Here is a 13094-nt window from a genome sequence, read left to right as displayed (position 1 = left end):
ATATAGATCAATATGAAACTTTTAAAAAATTATTAACCAAAAAAAAATAAAATAAAGTGGATTCAATTTAAATATTTTTAAATAATGCTATATGTTTGAAACATATTTTACTTACGTACGTTAACGAATTATTATAAGAAAATATTTATGGTTTATGTTTAGAATTTATACTATAATATATATTATTTGTCTTAAAATGAAAGTAGAATATATTATTATATTTTTAGCTATTAGTTCATCAAGATAATATAGATAATAAATATTGTATTTTTACAAAATTATAACATTTTTTCTGTCACATATATTTTGATTGAAAAATAAAGAGTATTATTATAATTGCAATTGATTTATATTGTAAACAATATATCTTTTTCTGTTTATATTTACTGCTATATTAAATTCATGTATTTTACATATATATTTGTCTAAGATATATTAGCTATAGTCAGGAGTACAAGGATATAATTTATATATAAAAATATTTCGATATTATTTTACAAAGTTAATATTATATAAATTTTATATTATTTTTAGATATATTTTTATTTCTGCTTAATAATTTATATATAATAATGTACATGTTATTTGAAATATATTTAAATACATTTTTATTATTTCCATAGTGATTTGTTTATAAGGTTAATTATATAAAGTATCAGTCTATTTTTACTTTTTTAGAATAATATAATTAAAATAAAGTGTAGTGTACTATAAAAAAATAATCGTTTATATTTCTTTAATGTTGATATATTTTTTATGCATATAATTTTTATTATAAAATAAAATAACCTTAAATGCATAATCTCCTTATTTATAAATATATATTTTTAAATATTTAAAAAAAAATTGTTAAAAAATTTAAATAAGTATATATACTTATTCTGCTATTTTATATAAGAAATATTATAATTTTTATATAAATTTGTACAGGCTGAAGAGCATGATATATATGTCATATTATTTTTTCCATAACGTCTTGCAGCTTCTTTTTTATATTAGTAGATTATATATTGGCATTGTTGGTCGTTCTCATTCATGGTCTTTCTTATCTTTCTTTGTACACGAAGGTGTAATTTATTCCAAAATTCTCGAAACTATCAGAAAAGCGTTAATTTAATGAATTCTTAAAAAATTTTAATTTATGATATAATTTTTTGTTTAATATAATATAAAAATATGCATGATGCATGTTTATTTTTAAGTTGCGTCTTTTTTAACCTTATAGAAATACCAAAAAAATGCTACTACAGTTAAAGTAACTAGTACTGTTGTTATAATAAGGTATTTATTGCTATTATAACTAAAAATTTTACCAGAATAAGCTCCTTCATAGATAATAAATGGGTTTTCTTTGTATTCAGATCGTTTTAGTTTATTGCATTTTTCATAATAATCGGGAGAAATGATATTTTCTAATAGCACAGGTAATAGTGTTTTGCATTGGCTACTTAATTTCCATCCGTTATTTTCAATTAGACATCTCATATAATTTAATTCATTATGTAAGTATTTATCCGCATTTAATATAATGGATTTTAAAAGATCATTATATGCATTAATTAATCTTTTATAATCATCACATATTTTGGAATCCTGAGTTTTAGAATCAGCAGATTCAGCTATACTCGAATATAAATAATATATAGTATATAGATCATCTATTTTTTTAAATTCATTTCTTTCAATATCTTCTATTTTACATGTATACCTATATTTATTTGGATCAGAAATATAATTATTAACGAAATCTTGTAAATACATAAACATATTTTTATTATTAGCAGTATACATTCCACCATCCTGTCTTTTTATCATGTAATTAATATACTTGCAACCTTTTTTACCATTACTTGAAGAAATCTCATTAATTTTCTCAAAATATCCTTTTACAAGTTTACAATTATAAAGAATATTACTTTGTAGATTTTCTATCTTTTCTTGGGATTTTATGAAGATTTCAATATCATTTGATTCAACTGTATCTATATTAATGCTCTTTAATAATTTACTGTAAAATTCATAATCATGATATTTGTAATACTAATAAAAAATATATGAATTATAAAAAATATATATATTAATATGTGCATTATGTTAGTCACATTATTAATAATCGACTAAATATATTAATGCATATAATAAGGCATTATTTAAAATAAAAGAGCTACATATAATTTACCGTTGCACTGTTCAAAATATCTGACATTATATGCATAAAAAAGAAATAGTTTAATATTAAAATTATTTTATTTATGAATATCAAACAGCAAATAAATTTAATTATTTTCTTTAACATATGAATATCTATTAATAAATTTAAAAATTAAGTCATGTAATTTATTAGGAGTTGTATTTCAATTAGTGTATATTTTTATAACATAAACCTTTGAAAACAAATTATACATAATGGGATGTTAAGTGAGAAAAGAAAATGATGAATAAAATATATGTAGTTTAAACTAATTTATAGTAAATCTAGAAACATTAAATTATTACTAATATAAACATTTACATAGATTTATTAATGATATAAATATAAAAATAAATAGTTTTCATAAATATTGATTATACATTGAGCCATGTATATTAGGATAAATGTTAGATTCATTGAAAAAGAATAATATAGACAATGATATGAAGTTCTTAATATATGTTGCTTGCATTTTATTAAAATTTATAAAAAAAATTTTAGTATATATATTATGAGTATAAATTTTCAGATAAATAAAATTACTTCTTTTTTATGTCTTAATGTTTCTATATAAAATATTTTTTTTTATTTGAAAATTTATTCATATTAAAAAAATATATGTTTATATATAGTAAATAAATAATAGGAATTATATCATGTATTTGCTCGAATTATTTTATATTTACAGAAAACAATAATTATAATATAAAGTTAGCTAAAATATAGCATTAGTGTATAAATTAATATATTAAACATATTATGATAAGTGATCATCCATTATCTCGAAATATGTATTTTGTTTAAAATAGTATATTATTCTTATGAGAACTACAATTTTGAACAATATAAACATATATTATTTTATCATATTTGAAATTAAAAGAATATGTAAATGACTATAATAAAAAATAAAAATGACTAATGCATCTAATCTAATATTTGAAATCGATTGTACATTATGTTATATAGCTGCTATATATATCTATTTGTGTAAAAAAATAAGTTAAATAATAATTAAAAAATTTAATATATATAATAAATGACTATATCACTTAGAAATGTGTAAAAATTACATAAAAATATATATATTCTATAATATATGAATAATGAAAATTTATATAAATTTTCTTGTAGTGAGCTTTTATAAATACCATACATAGTTATGATTGTTTAAATGCGTCATATATTGTGATAAGTTTATTATTTAAATGGAATAATAATTATAATATTTTATGTAGTATAATTTTCACATATATTTTCAAATTTTTTTTTTTAGTAGAATATTTCTTTTATATATTTCTGTAGTAATTATTCATTGGCTATTCGTGATTTTTAGTGTTTTTTGATGTAATGTTTATAAATAACCAGTCATATAACCATAGAGTAATGAATGAATTATTATTTATATATTATCCTAGAGTTATATCATTATTTATACGTACAGAATATGGGAATATTTATTTTCTATATTTATTTATTTTATTTTATTTCTCTATATAATAATCTTATTATACATTATTTGGTTATCCGTTTATATTAATATATTTGTATGTAGAAGAATTATTTTCCATTTATTGAATTTATATATATTATTAAGAGAAAATGTTTGGACACGTAACGATACGTAATGTATTTCTAATTTAATTATGTATTGTTTATATGATGTTTGGACATTATGTATATAAATATAGATTTTTTTAATAATACATAAACATGTTATAGAACATTTATATTTCATTATTCTTATTTATTTAGCGTTGAAAGTCACCTGAAATATATTTAATTAATTATAGTTATTGTGTTTTTATTCATTTTTGATTTTATATATAAATGTATTAAAATTAAGTACTCTTAAAAATTTTGGAAGATAAATAATTTTTATAAATGTCAAATATATTTCATTTTCATATCAAGGAATAATTAATGCGATTTGATTTAATATAATCACAATTCCACGTCCTATGAGAGATTATATTATATAAATTTATTTATATAATAATAATATATTCACAATGTATTGCTATATATAAAAATAATAATAATAATAATTCAAGATGTCAAAAATCAATAACTTCATTTATACTTATTGATATGATAAGGTATTTTGAATTAATAGCTTTTCATTTATGTATTTAAAAACTATACATAATTTTAATAAGATATATTATGAACACAAATTTTTATAATCATACCAGTAAATAAAAATAATTAATTATTATTCCCTTTATTCTAATATAATTAGCTTATTATATTTATTATACAAAATAAACGTTTTTTTATCTTATTTTTTGTAATGTTTTCTATTTATGAACATGTATAATGACAAAATAATTTATGTATTATTATAATATTTCATATATATTTGGCTATATTGAATATGATACATTCAATTATACATAATATTTCTGCATAAATTTGTTATAAAATGATTAGATAATATATGAAATCATATATATAAAATTTATTTATGATGCTTAATATTCAATGAAAAAGAAAATTTTCTATTTTTTGTAATTGAAATATTAGTATGTATTATGCTATTTTATATTTAAAGTAAATATTCTAATACATATAATTCATATAATAAAGGCAAAGAAAAATATATTTTATAATATAATACAGTACATATAAAAAATTTATGAGATAAATATATTTAATGATTAGTTTTTTCCAGTTCTTATTTTTAATCTAATTATATATGTAATGAAGTCTTTCCTAATATAAATGCGTATTATTCATAACACATGAAATTATATAATATGCAAATAAATTATTTTAATAAAAGTTCATGATATATATAAACATAAAAAAATATAAATATTTTTACATTAATACAAAATCATTTACTCCATAAAAAAACGTTTCTATTTTTATAATTATAGGATTAATGAATAAATGAATGTATATTAATAATGTATAATTGAAATTTCTACATATTCTTAATAGAACATTGGTATTAATCAAATATTTTGGGACAATAAGAATATATTATTATTTAACTAACGTTTTAAATATAATCAAAAAAGGAATTCATATATTTTTTTTTTTAAGTATTTATACTTTTTTGCCTTCATACATAAATATATATACAGAAAATAAAAATTTTATTATACTATACGTTGATATATACTACTTTAGAAAATTAGGGGTATATATATATACATATATTAAATAATAATATATTTCGTGAGGCATTTTAGAACATAATTACATAGTCTTCTTTGATAGATTATATATTGATATAAAGTTTCTACGATATATAATATATTCATATATTACAATCATTGGTAATAATAGTAAACATATTATTAAATTAGACCTATTTTTCTAACAACATATAATAAATATTTGTTTAAAAATATATATATTTTTTTGTAAAATTATTATTGTTTTTCATTTTCAAGAATATCGTTTTCACTTTATATATATGTTAATTTTGTATTATATAAAAATGTTTAAGCTACTTAAGCATTATATACATAATCTTATATGTAAATATATTTTAATTAATTGAAGACTGGAAATCATTAATTATATAATGTTTATAATAATTTATGAACTACATTATATTTAAAAACAAGTCTTCATTTTATATTACTTTATCACATTTAATAGTTGTAAGATGTAAACATATAAAAGTATATTTCAAAGAATATAATATTTATGCATAATAATAAATTGCAAATGTAATATTGATGCTGTACTTATAAACTAAATATTTATGCATTTATTAATATTTGCTCTGTGATATAACAATTTATAATAATACACATTATTACATAAATCTTAAAACAATATGAGAGTGTTATTATAAGATTATATATTTATTCTATATATTTTTTTTTATTATTTAATAAATTATATATACCAAGTTATAGATTCATGATTTATAGTATTATTCCATAATATACATAGAACAGGGTAAAGAAAAAACCAAAAAAAATATATATATAATTTACAAATAAATGACAGCTTTTATATTTTTAATAACAGTGGTGATTCAGTATTATTTTAATATGTCATGATTATATGTATGTTTTATCATATAACTCTAATTTTATAAAAATATGTGATGTTCCTATGAAATTTGAATTTAATTACATGAATAATGCTTACGCAAATATGAAAAATCACATATAAGATACAAACAAATATTATCTATAACATCATTTAAAAGAAAACTATTATTATTCTTTTATTTTTTTTTTTTTTTATGAACGAGATTGAGGAAAAATTGTAAATTACTAATTTGTTCTATAATTATAAATATAAATGTACAGAAATTTAGTAAAAAAAAAAAAAAAGAATTCATAATAGAATTACACAAATAAATCATCCATTGTAATCCTAGTATATTATTTTTTTAAAAATATATTACAATATTAAATCTTATGAATACATTAGATAACAAATGTTGTATACCTTATACGCAACTATAAATATTATATTTCACTAAATTTATTAAAGTATAAAAATTATATTTATTAATGAATCATAAAAAAAAATATTCTATAGATGAATTTTTAAAAAAATTAAAATTTACAAAATTTGTCCATATATAATGGGATTAACATATGTTTTTTAATTCATTATATATATTTTTTTTCCCGGATGAATATTTATTTATATTTGAAAACACTTACATGCGTAATGGAACATTTTACTGATATTATAAATATCATGGAAATAGCAATATAGGAATAAATATATAAAAAAATAATAAATTATATAATTTATTTTTAATAAAATATAAAAATATACAATCTATATTATTGATTTCAATTTTTTTGTAAAATAATTCTAGTATTTTCTACATTATCTCTGGTTATACATTTATTTATATAGGAAACATTAAAATAGAAATGCTCTAGGGTTGTAAAATTTAACCTCTATTTCATGCCGTATTAGAATATGATGATGTATAAATAAAATATGTTTCAGGTTAAATAATATAATATTGTTAAACAAATATTCCAGCATATTCAAATGTTATTTATAAATTAAAATAAATATATTTATAAATAAAGTACAATTTATTATTGTTTATTTGATTTTATAATAAAACATTTATTCATGAAAAATATCAACAGTAAAAAAAATATATATACTATTATTTTATTATAGTACACTGTTATTCTTTTTAATACTGTTATTATTTATAATGAGGAATAACCAATTCATTTTTATAATTAATATAATATGAAAAGAACTGTAGTTTTTATAAAAAAATATAAAAAAAATTATAATATCATGTAGATAATAGAATATGAAATATTAATTGGCAAAAAAGAAAGTTTTAATAATATATAAAATTATGAAATAATCTACATAAATTTACTGTTATATTATAATAAATATTTTTAATATAGTAGATTATGTGGTAGTACAATAGGCTATATTCTATATGAATTATAAATTACTACGTTAAGAAAAATACATATAATTAATATAAATTGAAATAATAATAATTATGTAAACATTTTATGTTACATAATATAAGTTTTATTTTATTTTACAATCCCTATATTTCGCATTAAATGTACTTTGCATAAAAATATATTTGAATTTGTAAACAAAATATCGGTAAATATGCATTTTTAATAAATATATCATAACCATACATATAAAAATAAGTGTAAAACAAATAAATATACAAAATATTATACATTCAACAATGAACTCGTAAGCCTGATACGAATTCTAAGAGCTGAACAAAAATATAGGCATTAACCACGAGACTCATATATTAAATTTTTAATAAAGAAAACTGCGCAAAATAATATACAAAAACCTACGACTAGTCCTAAAACCTGTACGCTAAATACAGAAAAATAAGTCCTAACCATAAAACGCATTATATAACTTAGAGTTCTTGTGTGTAATCAAAAAAATATAATATATATTTTTTTTAATATATTCATCAATTTTAGTTAAAAAATGAATCATGATGAATAAATAATGGTATAATCGATATATGTGCAAAGAAATATCAACAATACCCCTTATTGATGACAAAATGTAAGTTTGATCAATTAAAAATGATGTATTACCTACATTTTTTATTAGAAAAAAATTATTAGGATATATAAATACTACTTATCATGTGTATATTGAGGTTAAATTAAGATGTATTATGTAGATTTTATAGATTTTAAAGAGATTATCCTTTTCAAAATTTCGAATACAGTTTTATTAAAATTCTCTGTTGTCTTGCATTCCATTTCTCGAATGAAAATTTCTTTTGTATCTTCTCTGTTAATCATGGTATATATAAAACTGCAATTATATAAAAAAACATTCTATGATACTATTAATAACCTATAGTTATTAAAAGAAATTAATTATAAAAGAATTACACGCCTTTTATATTTTCACCGTGTACTATATTTTCTTGGGATAAATCCAATTTAAACAAATAAAATAAAGGTAAAAAATTGATATTTATTTAGTTTATATAAAGGTTAGATCATAGAAACCAATTCAAATTTTAGAATAAACTAATATGAATTATTCCAAAAGGGGAATATATCTGTGTTATCATCAAAAATGTTATCGTTCATTTATTAAATTCATGAAACATGAGCATAATTTAAACAGATTTATAATTAGTTACATTATAAAAAATCTATGTATAATTGTTTGGCAAAAGGAGAAAGAAATAAATGTTGATTCAGATATATTAAAAAAAATATATCTAAATATAAACATTTGGTAATTTTATAATTATCTATATGTATGGGTTGCGTATAAATAATGATACTCAACACGTATAAAAAAAAAAATAAATAGAAATTCATGATTAGAGCGTAAATGGGTAGAAAAAGAAGAGATAATAATATTTTTATATGAAGCATAATATATAAAATGATTCATATTTTATACATGATATAAAAATTAATATTTTATAGACTAATAAATATTTAAAAATGCAATTATATATTAAACATAAGAAAATTTAAATTATTCTTATACCACACTTTAGAATAGATAAAATATAATTCATGCATTCGAAAAAATAATTCATTTTTATAATATATGTTTTAATGAATATAAAAATTTTATGCTCAAATGTTTATAATAATTAAATTTCAAAGATAAAATAAAAATTGGTTAATTGTATAATAGTGAAAAATATACTTCACATTACACAATTTATTCTAAAAATATACATTGTATATATATTATGAAATATGTAAACCTAATTTCTTTTATTTTCTCTAAATATTTATTGTTAGCGATTAGAAATAAAAATAATTTAATTGCTTGTGTTCATGCTTAAAATATTATTATATATATAGCAGTATTTCTGCATTTTCTTTATAAATTTTCATATTAGCTCTTGACGTCTTAAAATATTTATATTTTTTTATATATTTCTATTAACGCTTCTACTAATACTTATTAAAGTTCGCGCCGAAATTTTCATAAATCTGGTTTAAGTTTTTATTAAAAAGAAAATCATATTGTTTCCCCAATAAATACGTATGTTTGTATGAAAATCATTTATTATAATATATTAATAAATATTTTATAATAGAAAAATAAGCACTAAAGGTAGGAGAAATTTTATTCTTTATTGCGCCAAAATTAAAAAAATCAAATATATAATTATATACATAGATATATGAAATGGGGGTTATTCAATTATTCTTATATTGAATGTATGCAATAGAAATAATAAATTATAAAATATACATAAAAATAATATAAATTACAATTTATATTAATTTTAATATTATATCCTTGTTTTTATTAATATAATATTATAACAATTCCCGTAAAATAATCATTTTTCGTGCAACAATACTAGATTTAACATATATATATGTACTATTATAAAATATAGTTACATTTAATAATATAATCTTATATGTGTTAATATAATAATAGTTCTTACACATAGATTCACTGTAGGAGGCGTATATAATTCATATAAATAAAAACAGTTCATTTTATAAACTTATTGTTAATAAAATTCCAGGGTAAAAAAAATGCTTATTATACATAATTTCTGTATTGGATATATAAGTCATAAAAACTGTAAAATAGAGATTTAATAATACGTAAATGAATATTCAAAATTGATATATTAAAATAAAAATAATTTAAAATATTACAATGTATAGTAATTCATGTGTCAATAATTATATTTATGATAATACAATTGGATATTTAGAAATTTGCTAGCGCTAAAACTTTGAAATGAAAAGTAGGTTTTTTTATGTTTCCAGGCTTTAAATGTATAACACGATGTAATAAATATTTTAATTTCCATTTTTTTTTTTTTACAATGTATAGTTGTATTATTAATGTATTTTATAAATGTGGTCAAATTTTATCACTAATTAGTTCGTTAAAACATATAAATTAACTCCTTTACATATATATATTTTTTTTTTGATCTCGATAATTCATCAAAAAAACACTTATTAATCGTTATGTTAAATATGTTCATTTCCAATTTTAATATAAAAATTGATTAGTTAAGTACATATTTTCCTGATTTCAATTTTTTATATGTATTTTTACTTATTTTTTCATATTTTATATATTATAAATTTAACTATAATATATATAAATTAATATTAATTAAATTTTTCCCGTTTTTATAGTTTGTAAAAATAGTTTTTACGTATATTCATATCGAAAAATAGTATTATCTACTTAAATATTGATTTTAATACAATCAAAATTATATTAATTTCCATTTTTATGCTTACAAAAATTTTTTAATTTGATTATGTAATAAAAAATATAAGTACCATATACTATTTATTTATTGTGATATTAAGAATAACCAATGTATTATTACATATACAGAATCTTTATATATACTAGTTAAGAAAAGAACTTTTGTATAAATCCATGGATAGTTTTTTTTGGGAAATATTTAATGTCTTTAAAAAACCATAATTTTATATATTTCCGATCATGTTAAATAACAAAGAATCGTGGGAAAAATTTGGTGTAATATTAATAAATTATAATATTTTTTTCATTTTATTTATTAATTTTGCCTCTTTTTTCAAATTTTTTTTGATTAATTATTTTGAGTAATGCATTTAATTTCCCTTTACTTTTTGTTTTTCATCTAGCAATTAGCTATATCGTTTGGGGGATATTTAATTTCAGAACAATTCTATTACAAATTAGATAATTTAGATAGTTTTAGAGAGTTCTTTGAATATTGCAAATCATTAGAATCTATGGAAAGGGGACAGGCCCTTAAAATATATTGCGCAAAAATTTTAAAATACTTAAAATCTAACTCAGAACATATAGACAAACAAGACACCTATAATGTGTGCGAACTTTTAAATTATTGGTTAGCCACTAGATTAAGTGCAATTGTGGGTTATATGAATCATACATACGTGATAAATGTATTTTTAGAGATAAGTTATATATGGAATGATTTTATTATGAATAATTTTAATAATAATCATCATAAAATATGTAACCCTAAAGTAGATATGATTTCACTTTCTGATTGGAGGAAGAGGAAGGAAGTATATGATTACTTTGTTGATTATGCTTACCTTTCGGGTATGTCTAGAATATTGGTAAATCCCAGTGATTATTGTACACATATTAGAAATAAAATTTCCATATATAATTATTTTAACGATAAATGTGCTTCGGACCAAACAGGCTTTTGCGATGAATTTAAAACTAAATATAAAGCTTGTTCTCCATATGACCTTTTACTTAGATTTAAATGTTCTGAAGAAGTAGAAAAAAATAAGTCATCAGGGGAAATTGAAGAAAGAGAATTACATAAGCGTGCATCATTGGGAAAAGAAAAGTCTGAACAAGAAAGGCAGTCTCCTCGTTTCTCTATAGAAGGAAAACAAACAGTTAAGATTTTGCAGTCATCATATAATAGTTTTATCCCTTTGAAAAAGGTATGTGGCTTAATTCTGGGAATCGTTGCTATATCTATGATTTATGGATTTTTACATAAAGTAAATATGAGACCCATTAAATTACTTAATCTATATATATATTTGTTTATACATGAACTTCCCTATATATCTATCAATAATAATTAATTTTATTGCGTATTTTATGTAATATTTAATTTCATCGAAGTTTACACAATTAGGAAGTTGGATTCGTAATAAAATTGCTAACAAAAAAAATAATAGAAGTAATATAAATTTTGAGTTTAATGAAGAATTTGATTATGAACAAGGATTAGATAATACTAATTATAACATTAGAAATGAACATTATATAGGATTTCACACGGACTAATTTTTTTTATAATCAAACTAATAATTATGACAATTTCATAAAAATATATACAAGTAAAAAATATAGTTTTTGAAAAATATTTGGATTGATACACGTAAATATTTGTATAATTAATAAAATAATATATTAGTTAATCGCAATATTCTAAGAAAATTTACATATGCAATAAGAAGGAAAAAAAATTAAATTATGTAGAATTAAATAATAAATCATATATGAAAGTGATTTACTTTTATTGACATTTATTTTTATCTTTACTTATTATTTTCCCCTATAAAATATAAATAAGTTACTTTACTTCATTATATCATAAATTAAGTAGTAGAAACTAATATAATGGAAATAAATTTGTAAGGTTAATTAATACTATTTTATTTTTGTTCACATATAAATATTGCAGGTTTGAATGATGTAAAACTTTACTTCTCATCATATTTATAAGATAATTTTAGACAAGAATACTTCATCAAATGAGGGGTGTGAGTACACTTAGACATGAGAAATATAAGGTATTACTTCTTCACAATAAATAGTATATTTACTAAAATATAATATTAACTGTATTATCCATAAACTGTAAATTATATTATGTTAATTTTTAAACACTTCATATCATATATTAATATATATAATAGGGTAAATTTAT

General features: G+C 18.4%; 2 protein-coding genes across 2 annotated transcripts; one reads left to right on the top strand and one right to left on the bottom strand.

The window, feature by feature from the left end:
• Window positions 1–995: 995 nt before the first annotated feature.
• Window positions 996–2206, bottom strand: PGO_003905 (variable surface protein; the record flags this gene model as incomplete). Its single annotated transcript, XM_028691385.1, has 3 exons — window positions 996–1094; window positions 1219–2040; window positions 2180–2206. The coding sequence occupies 3 exons, from the start codon at window positions 2204–2206 to the stop codon at window positions 996–998; spliced, it is 948 nt and encodes a 315-aa protein (XP_028547186.1).
• An 8916-nt stretch (window positions 2207–11122) lies between these two features.
• Window positions 11123–12448, top strand: PGO_003900 (variable surface protein; the record flags this gene model as incomplete). The annotated part of the gene is made up of 3 exons (XM_028691384.1): window positions 11123–11158; window positions 11287–12156; window positions 12284–12448. The coding sequence occupies 3 exons, from the start codon at window positions 11123–11125 to the stop codon at window positions 12446–12448; spliced, it is 1071 nt and encodes a 356-aa protein (XP_028547185.1).
• Between the last annotated feature and the right edge of the window lie 646 nt (window positions 12449–13094).

This window comes from Plasmodium gonderi, assembly GCF_002157705.1.
Source record: "Plasmodium gonderi DNA, contig: Pgo-contig_590, whole genome shotgun sequence".
In the NCBI taxonomy this organism is placed as follows: domain Eukaryota; phylum Apicomplexa; class Aconoidasida; order Haemosporida; family Plasmodiidae; genus Plasmodium; species Plasmodium gonderi.
The sequence above is the reverse complement of the archived record's forward strand: the minus strand, read 5'-3'. Positions and strand labels throughout refer to the sequence as shown.